This window comes from Acartia tonsa, chromosome 12, assembly GCF_053477335.1.
Source record: "Acartia tonsa isolate MP-2025a chromosome 12, ASM5347733v1, whole genome shotgun sequence".
Classification (NCBI taxonomy): Eukaryota; Metazoa; Arthropoda; class Copepoda; order Calanoida; family Acartiidae; genus Acartia; species Acartia tonsa.
In genome coordinates this window covers 16,312,638-16,333,339 of record NC_137271.1, presented here as the reverse complement: position 1 = coordinate 16,333,339, position 20,702 = coordinate 16,312,638, and the positions used below count along the sequence as shown (strand labels likewise).

The following is a 20,702-nucleotide window of genomic DNA, read 5'->3' as shown; positions in this document are numbered from 1 at the left end:
TGCTCTTTATAAATCAGTAAATTGTTAATATTAATAGATTTGAAAAATCAGTGAAAAGAATGGAAACATAAAACAAAACAAACAAAAATCTACGAAAAAGTATAGAAGGAAAAGACATTAAATCTGTGAAAATGATTGAGAGTTGTTCGAAAAGACGAATGATGCTCGCTATCTTTTTGCTAGGCAAGGATTTTTACGCAATATGGTTGAAAACAACTTTGTTGAATTGTAAAGGCTAAAATAAACTATATCCTCTCAGTGGATATATTATTTCTTGGATCTTAAACCAGATTTTCAAGTTATCGAATAAATTGAAACTCGCAGCTGGTTATAATAATGATTTCATCCTACTCTCTGAGTGCTCGAACGAACTGACCAATAAACGAGTTCCATGTTAGCAACCTAAATTGAAGAAAATTTTTCCCTTGTCATAATATCCAATTATATTCTACATCCATTATCCTCTCATTATTTGTAGGTATGTTGGGAAAGTTTTTACTTTTGTACATTTTAATCTGAGTAAGTAAGTCTGGTTTATCCAAAGGGGGATATTAAAGGGGTAGTTTCACGAAATCCATTTGAACTTAATTTAGTGAACCGCATATTTTTTCCTGGTTAATTGGTTAAACTGCATTTATATGGCATATAATTGAAAGAATTTCAATTTTCTACCACGTAGTTTTTAAAATATCAAGACTTGAAAATCGTCTTTTTAAATTGCATATATCACAAAAAAAGATAATTTTCAAGTCTTGATATTTTCAAAACTACGTGGTAGAAAATTAAAATTCTTTCAAATATATGCTATATAAATATAGTTTAACCCATTAACTAGCAAAAAATATGCGGTTCACTAAATTAAGTTCAAATGCATTTCGTGAAACTACCCCTTCTTAAATTACTCAGGTACCCAAAGTTCTATAAAAACCACTTTATCTTAATCGCTGGCTCAAAAATTTGTGTACTTTCAAACAACTATAAATGGTTAGTTCCATTTTGTTTGTTATCATTGGGGGCATGTAATCAATGTATCGTCCATTAAGATCCCTGGGTGTATATTCATTCCTTGACTAATTTTCATAAACATTTAGTTTAATCCTTAATTTTGTAACTTAAAAATAGAAAATCCTTGGTCGTAGGAGCCACAACTGTGATAATAATAATTCTAGAATCAAGTCATCTTGAAAGCAGCCAGGTGGATATTCATGAAAGGTTGGTCCTACAGGATTAGTAGCGTAGCAACTTTTTGTATAGTACAATTATCCTATTCTTCAAAATTTTTAGAAAAATAATTCCTAGGACAACAAGGTACAATATTATAAGCTAGGCATAATCAATAATCAAATCCTATAATGTAGTTATGTTCTTCAACTGTTTCCTGTATTAACGAAAGGGGACTATCCACGAGCGAGAGCAAGTGATTTTAAGCACCTTCCAACATTGATTGTAAATGTTTTTTAGGTGAATAGACATTGACAAGGGTTATGTTCAATATCGTTATATCAAATTAAAAAAAAAGATTTACCATGATTTTCTATTAAAATTTTTTTTTGAAATTTTAAGTATTTTTTTATGAAATACTTATCATCAAATGTTTGTTTAACGGTTCAAATAATCAAATGCTGTAAATTACGAAAGTACACTAATAAAACTGTTAACATTATTACAAGTTACCATCCCTTTATCCAAATTTAATTAACACTTTGCATTAAAGAAGTTTATTTTTGTGTCACATCAGTTTGAACTCAACAAAACATTCGATGATATACCTATAGTCATAAAAATTTCTAACATTTTGAAGCTTTTTTCATATAAAACCATGATAAAACTTATTTTTTTAAATTGATATATTGATATTAATCATAACCCTAGTATTTCACTAAAAAAAACATTTAGAATCACTGCTGGAAGGTGCTTAGAATCACTTGCTTTCATTTGTGTATAGTCCTCTATTGCAACAAATTTATGTACATTTTTGTTTAGACTTACATTTGTATTTTTAGTGATCCAATATTAAAAGAAAAGATGAAGCCGGAGGAAAAATGTTGGCAGAGGTAGTTTTTCATACAAATCTCAAAAAGTTCAATTTTTTTCATTTTCGGTCTACCCGTTTAATGATATTTTTATATTTAAAAGACACCCTAGACTTTCTGCATTAACAATTTAGAAATCTTGTTTTGATAAGTCTGATGATTTAAGAACGTTCATATTGTAGGTATGTGTGTGTACTGTAGTATATATACCTACACACACATACACAATTTTTCGATAGTTTTAAAAGCTTTTGATCCATCTCAACCCAAGACTACTTTATCAAACTAACATCTTTGTACAGGCCATATATATATTTCAAAAACAGAAGTTTTCATTCTCAATCGTCCTATAAACTTTTTAGACATTTAAAACATATTTACACTCCAGCTACATATTTATTAGTGGTCTTGCAGCAGACCAATTTTTCGATAGTTTTCAAAACTTTTCATATTTTTCAGAGAAAAATTTGAGGTTCTTGAAAGTTGTCACCACTGTAGTAGCGGAGAGATAGCAGCGCACAGCCCAGTCGTGTGCGCGGCGCGCGGTTTTAAGGAGCGCGTCAAGTGCGCCTCGGGTAATGAGACCTATCGCGCGTGTGATAAAATTATTTGGGTGGAGGAGAGGAGGTTTTGGATATTTGAAACTGTCATGTTCTTTCTAGGTAGGTTAATCTTTAGTTAAGGAGAGCGGGTTTACTACAACCCCCCACCCCACCTTTTCCTTTTAAATTACATCTTAAAAAAATAACATCTCATAAATATTACAAACTATAGATAGGTAATCATAGGACGAACGAGACACTTATGTATAGGGCCACCGAAATCCACGTTTAAGCACATTATGACTTGGCCCGCTGTCTCATGAGAGCTACTCTCTACTACCTCACCCTCGCTGAGTACAAAATTCTCTGAAATGTAACTAAAAGAAGGTGCATATTTTATCGAGATTCCCAATAAGCCCTTAATACCGATTTAAGAAACTCGCCATTCTAAAGTACTTTATGGATATTGGAACACATGGATTTTTATGCCATATACCTATAGTTAATAAATTCCTTCTCTTAGCATTAACAGTATTTTATAACCTTATAAAATTCTTTTTAGGTTGTTGTAGTGCGAGTATGGTTTACCTGCGACAAAAACAGCTTGATCACATTGTTTATAAGAGAATACAAAAACAAATAGCAAATGGAGCTTAGAATTTTAGAATATTAGTAATTTAGAGACATCGAAGAGATGTTATAGAACAGTGACATGTTTAAGAATAAGTTATTTTATTTACTCATATCTACCTATTTTAATCATGGACCAGGGGACAATGGACTTGAATTTATACTGATTTTTAAAAGTTTCTTAAGACGTTCTGCCATTTGTTGGATGAAAATATTTGGAGTTTAGATTTAGTGTTTAAACTTTTCCGCCAATAATATTCATCTATATAAAAGATCACTGATTATAATGCATTGTTTTTATCAACCAAAAGCCTTTTTTATTGTATGAAAATTTTATCTATTATGAAAACAATTTAAGACTATTTTATGTAACTCAATATCTTAAAAGATAATTATCTTTTATTTTGTTCACTTAAAATATTGTAGTAATACAATATTTTGCCAGTTGACCTCCGCTCTGTATTTTAACCTTTGAAATTTTCAAATGAGTGCAAGTTTTGCTTCTTCTTGTTTTAGTTTTGTTTTTTAAAGGGAGGGGGCGAAAGTGACACTTTTTGAAACCAAAACTAAAAGTCAAAGGAACTAAACTTAATAAAGAGTTTCAGCTCTTAGATTTAGCATGGCAGTTGCTTTAAAGAGGTACAATATGGAACTGTGAAGAATCGGCGGCTGAACTTTTTTGTCTTTCTCGCCAAATAAAAATTTCCCTAATATTTTCACAATTGCAATATTTCAAATATGTCATTGTCAATATTGGAAAAAAATCGCAAGTGTCAAGTGCAATTATGTTGAACGGCATCATACTTCTAGTAAAATCATACTGGCTTGAAACGGTGGTTTTCGGCGGGAGCGGCGATTCCGTCTCCATTTCTCCATAGTTCCATATTGTACCTCTTTAAAGCAACTGCCATGTCAAATATCAGAGCTGTAACTCTTTATTTAGTTGAGTTCCTTTGACTTTCAGTTTTGGTTTCAAAAAGTGTCACTTCCGCCTCCCCCCCCCTTTATTGAAGCAGATGGAAAAAGGAATCTTGTGCAGAATATACACCCCCTGGGTTGGGGTATATATTTCTGGTCACACTAGCTGCTAGCATTATAAAGGATTTTACCATAAATTTTAATTTTGTAAACCAAATGATGATGAATTGTAACCATTTAGAATTGTGATATAAAAACAAACTTATTTATTTATAAATTCTCTTTCAGATATATTTACGAACAAATAGATAAAATGTCCTCCTTCAGGTGATAACCCGCAATTGTGGCGAAACACGTAGTACTTCCGCTCGTTGTCGGGAAGGTGATAGGTTCGAATCTCGGTTCAACACCGCGCTATACCCAAAGTGGATTCTACTGCTGCTATGTCAGTTGCACGACATAAATAGTAAAGTAGGGGAAATCATTGGCCCAAAACAGGCGCATCTCTTCAACTTACACAGTTCCAGACAAATTTAAGGATTGGTTGTTCAATAAATAAAACAGGAGTGAATTTTAGAGATGGCTCCTATAAAGCCTCTAGATAAACAAGTTAATATTTTAAGATTGGGAGACAAAATTGATTGCGCAGAAGGCTCCTGTCTAGAGTTTAAGAACCATAGGTAGGCACTTTAGTTTTGTAATACCAGCTGTAATCAACTAGTGGATTAATTCGAAAAAATATTTGGTTATTTCAGCTGTTTTTTTAAAGATTTTTTGGGTCAACGCATCGTCCTTTTTATCTGCCCCCCAAATATTATTTAAAATTTATTTCGCTTGTTGGCTATACCTTATTCCTGGAAATGAAGTTATATTCTGATTTTTTCTATAATTAGGTTCGGCTCTTTCGAAATGGATAGTCTGTAATTGTTAAATATTTTATAGAAAGCAAAGCAACTCTATAATCTTTACCAGAATTTTCGTAAGTCCATTTAAAACATGTTTATTTTTAACTGTTTTGATGACAATTTTTATACCATTGATGTTTTTTTAGAGCTGTAACAGACAGTATGTTACCACAGCATAAGAAGGGATCTGCAAAGCCCTATTCAAACGTTCTTAATGCATTCTTGAATTCTGATGGTAAGTTATCACGATTTTTGTAGCGCGTCTACTTTATACTACAGCATGACCCCTTAAAACTAGTTTTAAGGGTTTAACTTTACAATCGCCGTATGTCCTAATTTATCATCGAAAGTATAAAAAATACTTGTTCTCTATACTTTCCCACACCAGAACAGATAAAAATTTTAATTTTCTTACCTAAATTAACAACGGAGATTTTAAGAGCTAAAGTTTTGAAAAAGTAACCGTGCAAAAACTTTTTAATGGAATGATTTTGTTTGTGCTTTCCTGAAAGTGTCTGATGAGCTCTAAACTCATCTTTATCCTTATTTTTTAAATAAAGGGAAGGGACTTTTTGTCTCCCAACCAGACAACCTAAAGTAATAAAAAACCGAAAATCTGCTTGACCCCACAAACGCCCTCTTATTTCAGTAGGAAGTCTTTGCTCAATAAGAAACTTTTACTTTTTTTTAATTCAGGAGGTTGTTTATTAGTTGGAATAAGTGACAAAAGTTATGTGAAAGGAATACACCTTACAATTTATCAAAAACTTCATATGAGGTGAATTTTAAAAGCAACTATTTTCTTAAATTAGGATAGTTCGTCTATTTGTAAAGGATAGCTCTGGTTGTTAATTTATGCATGCTAGATCCGTTCTATCGATTTCAAACATTGTTTGATGATTCCTGTAAGGGTTAGGAACAAATTTGTAAGAGTAGCAACTCAATAATCTATAAAATAAAAATTCATTAAATCGTAATATTTTTTTGATATTATAAAAAAATAAGATTTATAAATATTTACAAAGATATACTTTGTCAGATTACCATGATTTTGTCTAGTCCCCGCATGGGGCTCTAACGCTATAAGGGTTGGTCCTTATCACCAAGGGACGGGTTACTATCCTTGTCGGGTTCTTTACTGTACTAATTTTAGGATGGCTATTGTAGACATGTTCAATAGGTTTCAACCACGCGTTACTAAGGTAGGGTTTAGTAATCTAAATCTTTATAATAGTACAGGGGTGTATATTCTGCACAAGATTCAATTTTTCCCCTGCTGCAATTTTTTTTTTTTTTCCTAGTCATTTCCAGCAAGGAAGGGAATAAAATGGAAAAATATTTTCAAAACTCTTTATTTTCATAATATCTCCCCTCCCACATATTCTATTAGTTTTTTTTCACCAAAAAGGTGAGAAAAATGGGGGTAAAAATGCTTTCAGTTCTCTTAATTTTTACTTTTTTCCCCCCAACCACATATTTTTTATTCCCCCCCCCCCCCCCCCTCCTCAGCAGGGTCAAATATGAAAATATACACCCCTGTAATAGTATTAATAGTATCTTTTTGCCTAACCTATTAGAAGCCTATAATCAGCTTTAATGTCCAGCAGATACAAAGACATTTATCTAATTATTATTTGAACTATTTTTGCTAGCGGTAAGCTGATTTTTTTTTCCTAGGATTTATATACAGTTTCATTTATACCAGTTTTAAGACCAGGTAATGTTATTAGAATAAATAATTCTCAAATTATTTTATACTTACGGATGCGCACTTAGCATCTAGGGGAAGGGGGGGTGGGAGGTTGGCAGTTAATTTGCTTAAAACAATCCAATGGCTAAACTTTAAATAAAACATCCTAAAACCAATATGTAGACCATGTGAACTATCTCAAACTTTGCGGACAAATACCAAAAAACTAAAGCGCAGAAAATAGCCGAAAACCAATCTGGCCCGATGTGGAACATCCCTTAAAAGAAGAACTCAATCAGTTAAGTAGTTGAAATCTTAAGTTTGGGATAAAAACTGTTCTAAATTAGAAAGCACTTTATTAACATGAAATTGATTTAATTGTTACTTGACAATTACATTTTTGCAGCGTTTCGGAGCCGTATAATTTTGATGCGGCTACGGCTCTAGCTCCAGCTCCGGCTCCTACCTTAAAATTAATATATCAATTATTATTATTATTGAATTTGATAAAATAAATTAAATAATATAAAATATTTTGCTTTTATTTGATTAAAGCTATATAAAAGTAGAAGGATGTGTGTCTATTTGTTAAGTAACAATAGTTTTTCAGTTTGTTATATAGAAATAGACCGTTGCCAAATTATAATATTACTTTAAAAAAAACATTTTTAGCTTATCTGCCGGAGCCGGAGCCGTTTTTAACGAAAAATACGGCTCCAGCTCCACCAAAAATGTTGCTGCTCCTGGCTCCGGCTCTGAAACGCTGCATTTTTGTTTTACAAATTAATTTTCTCAATTATAGACATATATTTCTTTTTGTTCACATAGAGGGAGAATATAACAATGGAGAAGAAAGGTTAGAAGATGATGAAATTCCAGAGGATGAAGATATCAATAGAGCACATTTACTAAGGTATATACCTTCCTATTTGTTTTCATACCATATTTTTGTTATTAAAGCAAATCTCTTATTATAATAGAGAATATTTTCTTTTAGCACCTCTGTTTAAAACCTAGTAATATCTTAGTGTATATGTATAATATATCTATCAAATTGAAATTTAAACTTTTTTGTTCTCTATTGTTTGTACCTATTGATTATTTTCACTAAGCTTCGTATACTATAAGAATAACTATTTACGGCATTTTGCTTTTGCAAACTATTGAATTTTATGTCCATCCCTGTATCTCTAAGTTACCCGCGACCGTGTCTCAACACGTAGCGCATCTGCTCGTCATCGGGGAGGTGATAGGTTCGAATTTCGGCTGAACACCGCACCATAATTAAAGATGTTATAAAGGGTTCCTACTGCTGCTATTTCAGATGCACGACATTAATAGTTTGAGTAGGGGGGATGCCTTGTCCCAAAAAGGCGCTACTTATTACAATGCACAGTTGGCACCTCCAGAAAAAGGTCGTGAAAACAAAGAGTTGGTTGTCTATTGGAAGCTACTTAACCTAATACCTTGGGTGTTTGGACAGAAAAGGATAGATTATTAAGTTGATTATATTTTATCAATGTTTTGCAGAAGTGAGAATCCTTGTTGGTGCGACCTGCAGGCAAAGGCCAGGAAAGAACTATGTGTCCTGCCACCTGCCTATGTTGTCAAAATTAGGTAATGTCAGTTGGAAATTGGGCCTATTAGAAATTAAAATAGGTACTAGGTATATGCAGGAAGTGACGGGACATTGGGCTGTGTACACTAGTCCCCAAAGTCTTATAATAACGTTTTCTTATTCGTTGGCTTAACAATTTTGGGGACTTTTATTAATTTTTTATTTGTTCATTTAGTTGAGCGTCCAAACATTTTCATCACAAATTTTAATCTACAGAATTGGTAATTCTGTGTTTCCTCATTTGGGATGTACATCAATTTATCGCCCATTGTCTCATTCCTTTAGATCCTTGTAAAAATGTAATAAGATAAACTTTTCTCATCTAATAACATTTACTCCCAACTTTTATATATTTTCAATTTATTTGTTAGCAATTCTATTGTTATGATCATACTTGATTCTTTATGTCTTCTGTTACTTTATTTGTTTTTAGTGTTAAAAAAGGAGAACAACTTTATAAAAATGAAGAGGGTTTGCAATTTAGAAGGTTTGCTATTGTTTGAAATTACAAATAAAATGTTTTGCTTTTGATAATTTATCCTGATATAGAATTAACAGGATGTCTGCCTGTTTGCCTGCAGCGTAGGTTCTCACTAACTGCTGAAAAAATATAGTTTAATTACAGTTAAGTTTTTCTTAGGTCAAAAGAATGATTGTTACTATTTAAATGAAGGGTGCCCTCCTTAGAGAAATCGTCCATAGAAAATATTACTTTCCTCTTCTTTTCAAACTAAAATCGAATTTGAATGGTCGATATCCCGTACCCTTTCTCATTCAAGTGCCCTCTACTGGCATTGCTGCTTCTATGTATCTGTCTGACTTTCCAAACAGATTTCAAGCAACTCTTTCTTTAAATGAAATAAAGAGGGCCATTTTCTTCTCATATTTTCCGTAAAGAGAAAAGGGTGTTGAGGTTTAGTCAAATGCACCACAACACCCAACTTTACGGAAAATACGCCAAAAAATGACCCCCCTTAATTCATTTAAATCTGTATATTTTAACTTTAACTTATTAATATATGTTGTTATTTTTTAGGGGCCACAGCTCAAACATGCAACAAAAAAAAGCCATATGGTAATAACACGCAAAGATAACATGAAAAGTAAAAGTTTAAACATACAATAAGGGACATTTGACTGTTAATTATGCTAGTATTCAAAGTTTATTAACACGTCTTTTTCCATTTGTTGGCTAAAAATCTTTATGTTCTTCAATTAGTTTTTCATTTGTTAATTCAAGCTAACAGTGTCTTACCTGATCTACCAATTATCCTAGTCTACATAAGGAGTATTTTTTGTTATTATCGGCGATTTACATTAATTTATCTTTCAAAATCCATTTTCAATAAAAAATAATTCATATTCAGAAAAGAGGGGATAGGAAATGGGGCGTTAAAGGAGTATTTTAAATTCCAACAAATGGCAAGAAAATCGGCCCATTAAACCCTGAAAAAAACAATTAGGTATTAAGAGAATTCATAGATTTTAAGTAAATTAAATGTTTTTTTTTTGTGAGGATTCAAACAGAGCTATATTGTTGAAAAAATAGCATTATATACAAAGTTACATAGTTACGCAAATAGTGAGAGGGGTTGAGCTTTACAGAATACTGTTAAAAAGACCAACAGACACATAACTTGTGATCAAAAAAATTGATATATCTCATTGTAATTATTTTTTATTTATCGTTTTTGTGATACACTTAAATTTATGTATGTTATGACTGACTAAGTATGGAATATGGCATTTGTAAAACTTGTTATTTTTTCTTTAAGAATCAAAAGAATTGTTTTTTTTTTCAGATTTAAAAAAATGGGAAACTGCTTTGGAAGCAGCAGTGATAAAGACGAAGATGCACCCAATCCTGTGAGTCACGTGTTTTAAATTTATTTGCCGCGTTTATTTGCAACAATATTGGCGCGCTTTTTATTAAATGTCGTCTTTTGTTTGTGATTCTGAGGTATTTTTTATTGTGTATAAAATTGTAATATCTTGTTATTTTATATAACATTGTTATTTTTATATATACTTCAAACATGAACAGTAACCAATAAACAAGGTTGTGAGATACTAAGAAGCATAAACCAAAAATGGACCTGTTTGAAAATCTGGATTGTGTCAAAATTTGTGCTCCTATGGTCAGATATTCGAAGCTTCCGTTTAGGTATGTATGTAACAACAAAGCTTATGCCTAGTCTTTGACAAAAAAAACACCATTGTCACAGTCTCAAAGTATGATAACATCTTTAAAAGCTAAGCTCTAAAATCAGAAAATTAACACTTATTCAGTCCAAACAATGTATTCCAAAATTGCCTAAACACATGACATTCGTATACTTTTGGGACTTGATTGAGACCTGCTTCGTTTTTAACATTTTAGTTGTCCTAGGAATCATTATTTAACAAAACATACCTATAATTCGGACAAATAGGTATTTTGAAAATCAAGGTATTGCTCTCTGTTGAAAATTATAGTGTTTCTTTGCTTTCTAAATCACACCTAACTGTTACAGGAATCGCCATGTCTAGCTTAAAATCTATGGGACCATTTTAACATGCCTAAATTAATGCAAAATATATTTCACTTACGGACTGGCCCTAATTATAGAAAAGCTTCGATTTTAAAAGATTTTGTTTAAACATTACATTTACTTAAAAGTCATACGCATTTTGATGTTTTAATCAATAATGTCAATAGCGTTTTTTGCTGTGACGTCATTTGATACAATTGTCATGTTTAGAGTGTTGGTCCGTCAGTATGGCTGTGATCTTGCCTTCTCTCCAATGATTCTAGCGGATTCTTTTTACAGCTCACAAAGAGCTCGGAACAGCGAATTTGTCACAGGTAAATGATAGTTATTTATCTTGTACTATAGACAGCTTTTCCGCTGATTAAAAATGTTAAAAATATAAGATTAAAACCAGCTTTTTAGGCCCGGCTTACCAAAGGTGATATTATTTTTATGATTTTATTTTAATATTCTTGAAAAATTGTTTGCTATGCATGATTTTTAAGTATGGCTTAGAAACGGTTTTAGTCCAGCAAATATTTATCGGTTTCAAAGCCATACTGGAAAATAAATTTCTTTTCTTTTCTAGCTGAGGACGATCGACCACTAGTTGTCCAGTTTGCAGCCAAAGAGTCAATATATTTCTCAGGTAGATTTTTGCGTGCTGATTTCTAAAACAGGTGGTACGATTTAGGAAGTGTAGCAACTCTATTGTCGTTACCTGAAAGTCCGCACATTCATTCAAAACATGCTGATTAATTTACCTTTTTTGACAACAACATTATGTATGATTTAATTTTCCTATTAATCTGATTTTTGGTATAATGATACTTTGGACAACAAGGTACAATACTATAATTAAATGAAGCATCTTTATAATCAAATCCAAAAAATGAAATGTCCCTTTACTGTATCCTGTAATATATTTTGCCACTCCATGTACAATTATGTTTCAGACTTACAAATTTCAAGATTCATTGTTTGTTTGTCCTTCCTTCTTAAAGATTTTATCATCATTGTTATCTCTAGAAAGTGCTCGACTGGTTGAGAAATATGCTGACGGTGTGGATCTTAATTGTGGATGTCCACAGAAATGGGCTGCCCAGGTTAGGTTTTTTCAGGGCTCGGCAGACGCGTGTCAGTTGCTTGTAAGCTAAATGGAAATAATTTTAAAAATCGGCTTGAAGTCCAAACCAGAGTCGAATATTTCTTTTCAACAAAATTTTCAAATCATTCAATTGGGTTTAAATTTGAGGCACTGACACAGTCGCGGCTGCCGAGGCTATTTTATAATTTTTTTACTAATAAGAGAGCTTTCCTGAAAATTAGACTCATTTTTAAACACAACTCTCTACATTTAAGGCATATCTGTGTGGTTGTCAGAGGAAGGTACTCAAATTACTTTCTTGTAAATTGGCCAACTTTGAGAACTCTATTTTTTTTAGCTGATTCCAAAATTTTGGGACTATAGAATTCTGTATACTTTTATAAACCAAACATCCTGTATGTTTATTTCCTAGGTTTATTGCTAATTTAGGGGAGGGTACCTTAACTAACAAGAGAAATTCCCTCTGAAAGAAAAATAGAAAATACCCCTTGTAATATTTATATATTTTGAAACTAAAATGTCGAACCCTACCCCTTTTCTCAAGTTCACATATCTATAAAATAAACCTAACCAAAATATAAATCATTTCAAAATTGCTTTTTTCAAACTTCAAAATTTGTTTAACACTTTTTCTACAATACAATATTGTTAGTTGCTCTATTCATATCTTAAGAAAGATAAAGGACCAATTGACGTGGTGTTTAATTTAAGGAGGGAATAGGGGCATGTCTGATTGATAATCCAGAATTTGTTGCGGATGCAGTTAAACAAACCAGGTAGCATATATTTTATTTTTTATTATCAGGGATCTAAAGGGATAAGATAATAGCCGATAAATTGCAGGGTTGGCATACAAAAAAAACACAAAATTACATAATCATAATTGATTTTTTAAACTAAAACCTAACAATTTATGAAAGGAAATAGTTGCAGTGGCGTGCAGAGTGTTTTATTAAGAGGATGCAAAAAAGGGAATTCCTTAATAATTTCTGGGAGGGGGGGGGGGGGGGTGGTGTTGACAGCTTAAGAATAGAGGAGAAGGTTTCATGTTTTATGTTTTGAAGCTTTTAATCTCCCCTCCCCCTTAATAGAATATTTGTGCACCATTGCTAATAAGGGTTTATAATTGATCGGAATGCCAGCTTTCTTCATTATCTATCTTGTTTATTGTGAAATCTTGCTTACCTTTTACCTACAACAACATAAACATTAATATTTTATCAATATATCAAATGTATTTAACTCCTAAATGTAAAAAAAAACAAAAAAAAACTTAAAAACCCAGGGTTTTTACGGGTTGGGTTGGACCTTGATAAATTGATGCACATTTCTAATTATAATACACAAAATTACCCCTTCTGTAGATTACATTAGTGGTTGAAACGTTTGGACACTTAACTTAATGAACCAATCAATTAAAATTTGATAAAAGTTTCCAAAATGTTAAGCTAATAAATAAGAAAACATTAAAAAACTTTGGGGACTAGTGTAATAAACAGCCAATGTCCTTTAAAAACTTTTAAAAATGTTCATTTAGGAGAAAAATCAGCAACCTCAAATTTAGTGTGTCAGTGAAAATAAGAATTCACGATGATATTCGTCGTACTGTAGATCTTTGCCGCCAAGTTCAGGTACTTAGTTTACTTTTTTCCTGGTGGATGTGGGGGGGGGGGGTAAAATTTCATATTTATGCTAAAGTGGGATATATGCAGTTGAATTGTTTGGGGGGGTGGGTGTTTTCTCAGCTGCTATTGAGGATAGACGGCTGAAATTTTTGGCGAAGATTCCAAATATCAAAAGCATGAAGTGTATAATTTGCATTGTCCGTCAGTCTGTCGGTCATGCATAAAAAGATATTAGAAATATTTTTCTTTATTATTTTTCAGGAATTATTGCATATTTATCAACTTAACATCTTCTCCCTACTTAATTCATTTTGTCTGTTTGTTCTTCCATATATTTATAGTACTTCGTTACATATGGATGTTGTCATCCTTGTTATATTTAGAGTGCAGGAGTTAGCTTTATAACAGTACATGGTAGAACCCGAACCCAGCGTGGTGAACCTGTTAATTTACAGGTATACGATACTTTTTCAGGGATCTACTAAAGGAATTTATGTATGTAGGTCCCCAAAAGTTATTATACGAACAAGAAAACGTTATTATGAAACTTTGGGGACTTGTGATATAAACAGGTCAATGTCCCCCCTCCCTCCTTTGGGGGGGGGGGGGGGGGGTTGTGATTTTCTTGGCTGCTATTTGATCTGAATGTGTCATTGTAGTTATCATTCTTCTTTTAAACAGTATTTTTGTATTTTGTAGGCAATAAAAACAATTCAAGAAAGTTTAGATGTTCCTTTGGTTGCTAATGGTGATATTAAATCATTAGGTGAGTTTAATAGTTAAATCGCATCGTATTATAAACAGCTTTTCACGGATATTAAAATAAAAAATTACCCCCATTGTCCATTTTAGCAACCTAACTTGATGACAATTTTTCTCCTTGTCATAATATTCACTTATATTCTATATCCATTTTTAGATGACGTAGCCCATGTCCGTGAGAAAACTGGAGTGCAAGGTGTTATGGCCGCCAGAGGCTTGCTAGAAAATCCAGCTATGTATGCTGGCTACAATATCACCCCAGATCAGGTTAGAAGGGCCTCAAATGCCGCTTATCATATATAGGATCGAAGGAAATCAAGTTCCTCTAAAATCATTTGAGACAGACTCACATTGACAATTAGAGAAGCTTCGCTACTAAAGAATGGCACCCTTCATTTCAAATAAGTTGGGTAAGGTTCTTAAGTGCGACATGGAACTTTGAGGGAAACCGACAATGATTGATCTTAAAATTTTGTTTCCATCCTTACCTTTACTCCATACTTTTCTCTAAATCTATTTAAGTTTCATTTTTCAAGATATATGGAAAACAAGGATGACAATATGATAAATCCATAAATAGCAAAGCACAAAAAAATCATGAATGGGCAAACAAACAAATTGAATTATAAAGCAGATGTTCAGTTCTCAAAAAGAGAGAATATGCAAAATCTCAAAGAAACATTAAGAAAATAACGTTTATGTCTTTTTAAAGCATGGCCGACAGACAGACGGACAAAACAATGTATAGATTAGATGCGCATATTTCATAGGATTGTATCTTAACTAAATATTTCAACTGACTATCTTTAATACCAACCGAGAAAACCACATTTTACGGACTGACTGATTGTGACGGACAGACAAAGTAAATTATAGAGCAGCTTTGCTAACAAAAAAATACATCTTTTTCTAGTGTGTTCGAGATTGGGTGGATATATCTTTGTCCCGTGGCACAAGTTTTAATACCATGCACCACCATCTTATATACATGCTAGAGAAGTCACTACCAAAGTAAGAATTTTATCACGGTAGCGCATCTACTCTATATCTAGAGAATAACTTCCACGATAATTTCGGGTCAGTTTGTAATGTAACCTAGAATACAGAATTTAGACATTTTTGGATTTGAAAAAAAAACCACCGGCTAAAGTTTTTTTTCAATTATCTTCGTGGCTACCCTAAATTTATCATATTTCCCAAAAAAATTTATAGGTCTACTAATCCAAGTACCCCAACTCGTTAAATGCACTTCGTGCAACTATCCATTTAGATTTAAATAATTAATCAGTAAGTACAATTATTTCATTATTAAATGCTTTGTTCAAGTCAAATGCACACAAATTAGGCACTCGTATGTTTGCATTAGACAATAAGTAGTTAGTTGTGAAAAATTTTGATACTTTTCATTCATTGTGGTTTTTAAATTTCAGGTCTGAAAGACGTTTGTTCAATTCTTTGGCTTCTACATCAGCTGTTTTAAGCTATATTGACAATTATTTGGTGAAATGGCAATGATGATGGAATATACAAGGATTTTTTAAACTATTAACGTGCCTCTAAGGCCAGGGAGGATGGGGATATTGGGCTGTTTAGTATTTTTTACACTAGTCCCCAAAGTCTTATAATAACGATTCCTTGTTTGGGAAATTAATTATAAATATGCGTAAGAGGGGAAAATATCAAAAATAAAGAGTAATGAAAACACGTTTCATTATTTTCCCCTCCTTGGAAAAAAATTAGACAAATATGTGGGAGGGGGGTGGGGATAACGAGTACTGAAAACATGTTTTCATGTCTCCCAAAAAAAATTGCAGCAGCCGAGGGAAAAGATTAATCTTTTTCAAAATATAAACACCCCTTAGTTTAGAATAACTATGCCCAAGGTTTAATTAAAGACAACCCTTTCCCACATATTGCTCAATATGTTTTTTTTTAATAGTGAAATCAAAATAACTCATTCTGTGATAAATCCTACTTTTTTTCATTCATTTTTCAGATTTTATAGTTTTAATTTAAAAAATGTTGAATACTGTATTTAGATTGGTGAGGACTAGTAAAATTTCTAATAGGAATGCGCCTTTTGTTTAAGTTTATTGTATAAAAAGCTTTTTATGTTGTAAATTGAATGTTTCAAGTAACAGGGATGATTTTTTCTATAAAAAAAATTTGGAAATGTTTACCATTTTTTCTTGCTAACTTAATATGATGTTTGGCAGCTGCCTAATTGAGTTGCTGCTCTGCTTTGGCTGCCCATTGCCGAGCCTTGCCTAAAAATGCTTTCAATTTAATTTTAATCAAGTTAGAGAGATAGCACTGAAAATAATATCTAGTTTGCCTCTTAGTTTTTATTCTGTGAAAAACTACAACTCCTATCGAATTATTTTACTTTCTGCCTAAAGTTAAAGCAGGTTGATTCAGTAGGTAGAATATTACTAATTTTTGGAAGCTTAGACATTGTAATAAAAGGGAAGTGGAAAAATAGCCTTAAACATCCCATAAGCTATTTCAAAGTTTTTTTAGAATCATTATCTCTGTTCTTTTGAATGATCAGCACCCTGTAAAAAAATAAACCTGCTTTGCACAGTAAAAGTTTAAGCTGCATGTCTTTGATCAAGATAAAAAACTATTTTTAAGATTTTTAAAAATTTTAATACTCTTTGTTGACAGTTAATCACTTCAACCAAGATAGTAAAATTAAATATTGTATCAGCTTTCCTCAAATTGCCTAGCGACCACTGAACTCCGCCTTACCTTATTTTTAAAAAATTTTAAAGTAAGGGTTATTTTTTTCTGTTGGGGGCAATAAGCCCATAAGAAACTAACCAACTACCCTAATTTTAAAAGTATTTCAAATAAAGGGGAGGGGGGTTATGTGGAATCCGTTATTTTGTCTTCTATCAAAGTATTACGATGGGTTAAAGTTTTTTTTTCAGTTAATCCTTTATCTTTATGACCTAGTATATTCAATAGTTTTGACCCTTTTAATAAATTTTTTATAATACAAAAGAATTGCTTAGACTGTTGCACACGAGCCCGTCCTTGTTGTGTTCATTTCATCCTTCCACAAGACTAATACAGCCCAGGCCTCAGAAAACTTCCTTTGGATTGCTCAAAGTTTTTGCAGTGGTAAGTTGAACAAAAAATTATATTTAATACAATCAGAAAAAGAACATTAGACTTAAAGTTACACTGGTACCCAAAGTTTTTTACCTAGTACCTAATGTTATTCATTTGGATAAAATTTTGGTTACTTTTCAAAACAATTCAAAATTTTCAACCAATAATTTTAATCTGCATTCAAGATGATTTTGTTTATCATCAATGGGTATACATAATATATATCTATAAATATATATTATTTAGTCTGCCTGCGGCATGAGTGTCGGCGCGTACCTGGCTGTTTGTATGGTCCAGTTTCTAGAACATTCAGAGCTTTTCTATGTTGATGACGAGGATGATGATTGATTGATTGCAGAGTCGTGTACAGGAAAATAATCAAAAAAATGTTACGGCATATTTTGCCTCAATTTTCAAACCCCGAAATTGGCACGCTTTTGAAATATTTCCGTCTATTTGACACAAAAATTTACAACCCTTATTAGATGTGCTTTATTCCTTTTATAGAAGTGCTTTTTAGTCTACGATAGTTATAAATATTCCAGTATGTCTTCGAATCCGATATATATCCGCTGGATTAAAACTGGTTTTCAGCTGTACTTAAAACTCATTTATAGCATCGTATTACAGACAATTTTCCGCGAATTTAAAATACAAGTTAAAAAATTGATATAATACCAGTTTTGTTACCCCATGCCTTCGGACCCTCGGGTCTATCAAAACTGGTTTTAATTTATTTTAAATCCGCGAAAAGCTGTCTATAGTACGATGCTCTGAATGACTATTATTCGCTTATTGCAAATGCTATATTAATATTATTATATCAAATAATGCAACGCTTAGTCAGATCTTAGAAACTTATATACTTATAATATTTATTAACTTTATTTAGTCAGATACAGCTTTCAAAAGAACTTGTTTTATTTTCCGAATTGAAAAAATGTTTATTAAAGCTAAAACTAAATTTATTTTGCTTTTCATAATTCTTCTTACTTGTCTGTGGCTTATTTTATGCCTTACTCAAACTAATAAATCTTGTGCTTTAATTGAAGTTATAATACTTTATTACATTTTTAATCTAATGTTGTCATAGAATTCAGCAAGATTTTAGTATTTTTACTACAGCTTGACTTCAGAAAAACATTTAATCAATATAATTTGTTAAATAACAATACCTACTTTCCTATATTTTTATTAGTATAAAATTATTATTTTTATGTTTATTTTTAAATGATTTTATTATGTTATGATAATTATATTTTACAAATGCCTCAGAATCACAAAGAAACCCGCCCGTAATGCAAACTCTTATTTAATTTGTACCAACGAATTATAGAATCTGTGATTAAGTTTCAATATCTAACTAATGCCAAAACTGTTGAAAAAATCAATATTATGTAGGTATTATCTATTTTTATGATTTTTTTAAGTAGGGTAGGGTTAATATATTATTTAGTATGTCAAATTAGATGATGAATAATTCCTCTATAAAATAGCTAGTTTTAAATCAGTATTGGGACTTTCTCTCATAAAGTACCTATTGAGCATTTATATTTTAAAATAAAAGAAAATCAAGAGGGGAGGATTTGTTTGTATGCCTAAGCCCAGTGGGGAGTTAAGACTCTGCAAGGTCCAACAATTAAACCTCACATGAACTAAAGTAAGATTTACTACATCAATGGATATAGGATATACGGGGAAATTATGACAGGAGAAATATTGTCTATAATTTTAGTTGCTAACATGGACATCATATATAAATTAGTCAGTTTGTTCATCCAGTAAGAGGGGAGGGGATGTGTTAAACGGGGTGGACGGAGGAGTGGGGGGTCGTTGTTATAGCAAGTTACAATTTTCACTTTATTAAATGATAAACTGGTTCAAGATTCAAGTAATAACAAATCCATTACTAAACTCTCCTTATTTTCACTTTGTGGTCATTGCTCAACAAGGTACTTTGTGTTAAAGCACCCTTTTGGATTACAACATTAGCTTTGGCATACTCAACGAAATCATTTTACTTGCATTAAAATTATTGCTCATTATTAACTTTTTAATAACTTACTTTAATTTTTTTCTTTACAATGCAAAATTTACAATGGAATTACTACATTTTTTAAGACTACTTAAATTTATTAAGCTTTCAGAAAATAAGCCCTTAATTTTTATATGTACCTACTCAAAATTTAAGATTAGTACTTTAATGTTTATGATATAGCTGTTTTATTGATGTTATACCTAAAGGATAAAACAAGTATTTTGAAAAATAATTTGGTATAAGTTCAATTGCTTATTTGCTAGGTAATCCTTATTCTTTTTTAGAATACTTGATCAAATCCCAATGAGTGAAGAAAAAATCAAATACAACGAAAATTTTATATAAAAATCTCCGAGAAAAAAAAACACTGGACTATTTTATTTTCAGGAAGAAAGAAGAAGGTTGCAGGCTGAGGCCGCTGAGAAGAGATTAAAAGACCAAGAGGTAATTAAAGAGATAAATAATGATAATATAAAGTATCTATTTAAAGGGACTTATACTACTATATAAAGTAGGTATTAAGTTTATTTTGTTTGAAGCATAATTTCTCAATAAATACTCAACCGATTAGCTATTATCTATTTTATTATCTATTTTAGTTAATCTTCACATAGGTCATCTGATGGTTTTAGTCCATTTTAATTTTAGATAAAAGTCATGGTATGGATTTAAGCTATTTTTCTATCCCCTCTTTACCCCTTCGAAAATAGAGCCATAGATGCTAGGGGTGTAGCCGCTAGTAATCGATAATTGATAGACTCATTGTGCAAAAACAATGGAATACTAAAATAAATAAAATATATATTGTAGGCTAGAGGTATAAAAGATCCAGATGCATTGAAAAGAAAACAGGAACAGGTTAGACTGCAAAAATAAAATTATCATCAAAAAATTAATAATGGTGTAAAATTATTTATTTTTATATTTCCTAAAGAGGAAGTTCCACGAAATGCATTCTAATATATGGATTGGATATGATAGATTTCAATGACTTTTTATATTAATCTATTAATTAGGCTGAAAAGTACAGTAAAATGGCAGATCAAAGAGCCAAAGAAGGCCCTGAAGGAGGTCTAAAGGTAAACAAAAACATGTATTTTTTTATCTACCTATAAGAATTTTGGGGTATAGTCCCTTTCGTAACATCGCACCTTATGGGGCGATTCTTCGTATTTTTCACAGTAGCCTTTCTCCTATTTCTAGCCC

At 31.7% G+C, this 20,702-nt stretch overlaps 4 protein-coding genes across 8 annotated transcripts; all 4 read left to right on the top strand.

Annotated features, from left to right (window-relative positions):
- The first annotated feature begins 44 nt into the window (after nucleotides 1–44).
- Nucleotides 45–4,412, top strand: JTBR (jumping translocation breakpoint protein JTBR). The gene is made up of 5 exons (XM_080180337.1): nucleotides 45–183; nucleotides 1,140–1,212; nucleotides 2,004–2,054; nucleotides 2,493–2,695; nucleotides 3,138–4,412. The coding sequence occupies exons 1-5, from the start codon at nucleotides 132–134 to the stop codon at nucleotides 3,230–3,232; spliced, it is 474 nt and encodes a 157-aa protein (XP_080036463.1). The 5' UTR covers nucleotides 45–131; the 3' UTR covers nucleotides 3,233–4,412.
- LOC145334740 (uncharacterized) lies at nucleotides 4,402–10,134 on the top strand. 2 transcript variants are annotated; one of them, XM_080180335.1, is made up of 10 exons: nucleotides 4,402–4,450; nucleotides 4,747–4,803; nucleotides 5,175–5,263; nucleotides 5,725–5,806; nucleotides 6,182–6,230; nucleotides 6,706–6,745; nucleotides 7,547–7,631; nucleotides 8,249–8,335; nucleotides 8,770–8,823; nucleotides 9,373–10,134. In XM_080180335.1, exons 1-10 carry the CDS (start codon nucleotides 4,437–4,439, stop codon nucleotides 9,413–9,415), a joined length of 600 nt encoding a protein of 199 aa, XP_080036461.1. In that variant the 5' UTR covers nucleotides 4,402–4,436; the 3' UTR covers nucleotides 9,416–10,134. The 2 variants fall into 2 exon arrangements, with proteins under 2 accessions (XP_080036461.1, XP_080036462.1); XM_080180336.1 differs by lacking the exon at nucleotides 8,770–8,823.
- A 2-nt stretch (nucleotides 10,135–10,136) lies between these two features.
- Nucleotides 10,137–16,338, top strand: LOC145334739 (tRNA-dihydrouridine(20a/20b) synthase [NAD(P)+]-like). 2 transcript variants are annotated; one of them, XM_080180333.1, is made up of 12 exons: nucleotides 10,137–10,202; nucleotides 10,396–10,500; nucleotides 11,078–11,181; nucleotides 11,436–11,495; nucleotides 11,876–11,952; nucleotides 12,666–12,730; nucleotides 13,492–13,585; nucleotides 13,963–14,034; nucleotides 14,279–14,345; nucleotides 14,499–14,608; nucleotides 15,255–15,352; nucleotides 15,772–16,338. In XM_080180333.1, the coding sequence occupies exons 2-12, from the start codon at nucleotides 10,427–10,429 to the stop codon at nucleotides 15,854–15,856; spliced, it is 906 nt and encodes a 301-aa protein (XP_080036459.1). In that variant the 5' UTR covers nucleotides 10,137–10,202; nucleotides 10,396–10,426; the 3' UTR covers nucleotides 15,857–16,338. The 2 variants fall into 2 exon arrangements, with proteins under 2 accessions (XP_080036459.1, XP_080036460.1); XM_080180334.1 differs by having other exon boundaries at nucleotides 10,140–10,202; nucleotides 10,381–10,500.
- LOC145334742 (essential MCU regulator, mitochondrial-like) lies at nucleotides 16,280–19,820 on the top strand. 3 transcript variants are annotated; one of them, XR_013884937.1, is made up of 4 exons: nucleotides 16,280–16,410; nucleotides 17,359–17,467; nucleotides 17,705–18,079; nucleotides 18,213–19,820. XR_013884937.1 is itself a non-coding variant. In XM_080180338.1 (3 exons), the coding sequence occupies exons 1-3, from the start codon at nucleotides 16,361–16,363 to the stop codon at nucleotides 17,804–17,806; spliced, it is 261 nt and encodes an 86-aa protein (XP_080036464.1). In that variant the 5' UTR covers nucleotides 16,280–16,360; the 3' UTR covers nucleotides 17,807–19,820. The 3 variants fall into 3 exon arrangements, 1 of the variants encoding a protein (XP_080036464.1); XR_013884936.1 differs by having other exon boundaries at nucleotides 17,705–18,300; nucleotides 18,595–19,820; XM_080180338.1 differs by having other exon boundaries at nucleotides 17,705–19,820.
- Nucleotides 19,821–20,702: the final 882 nt, after the last annotated feature.

What these genes read in the sequence shown, in the direction of transcription:
- JTBR (XM_080180337.1), top strand. Translation starts at nt 132, where the DNA reads ATGATTGAGAGTTGTTCGAAAAGACGAATGATGCTCGCTATCTTTTTG. An exon ending in CAGGTGGATATTCATGAAAG is followed by an intron (nt 1,213 to 2,003) that starts GTTGGTCCTACA and finishes TTGTATTTTTAG; the next exon opens with TGATCCAATATTAAAAGAAA. An exon ending in GAGGAAAAATGTTGGCAGAG is followed by an intron (nt 2,055 to 2,492) that starts GTAGTTTTTCAT and finishes CATATTTTTCAG; the next exon opens with AGAAAAATTTGAGGTTCTTG.
- LOC145334740 (XM_080180335.1), top strand. An exon ending in CTAGAGTTTAAGAACCATAG is followed by an intron (nt 4,804 to 5,174) that starts GTAGGCACTTTA and finishes ATGTTTTTTTAG; the next exon opens with AGCTGTAACAGACAGTATGT. An exon ending in TGCATTCTTGAATTCTGATG is followed by an intron (nt 5,264 to 5,724) that starts GTAAGTTATCAC and finishes TTTTTAATTCAG; the next exon opens with GAGGTTGTTTATTAGTTGGA.
- LOC145334739 (XM_080180333.1), top strand. Translation starts at nt 10,427, where the DNA reads ATGGACCTGTTTGAAAATCTGGATTGTGTCAAAATTTGTGCTCCTATG. An exon ending in TATTCGAAGCTTCCGTTTAG is followed by an intron (nt 10,501 to 11,077) that starts GTATGTATGTAA and finishes TGTCATGTTTAG; the next exon opens with AGTGTTGGTCCGTCAGTATG. An exon ending in TGGTGATATTAAATCATTAG is followed by an intron (nt 14,346 to 14,498) that starts GTGAGTTTAATA and finishes ATCCATTTTTAG; the next exon opens with ATGACGTAGCCCATGTCCGT.
- LOC145334742 (XM_080180338.1), top strand. Translation starts at nt 16,361, where the DNA reads ATGTTGAATACTGTATTTAGATTGGTGAGGACTAGTAAAATTTCTAAT. An exon ending in ACTAGTAAAATTTCTAATAG is followed by an intron (nt 16,411 to 17,358) that starts GAATGCGCCTTT and finishes AGAATTGCTTAG; the next exon opens with ACTGTTGCACACGAGCCCGT. An exon ending in TGCTCAAAGTTTTTGCAGTG is followed by an intron (nt 17,468 to 17,704) that starts GTAAGTTGAACA and finishes TATATTATTTAG; the next exon opens with TCTGCCTGCGGCATGAGTGT.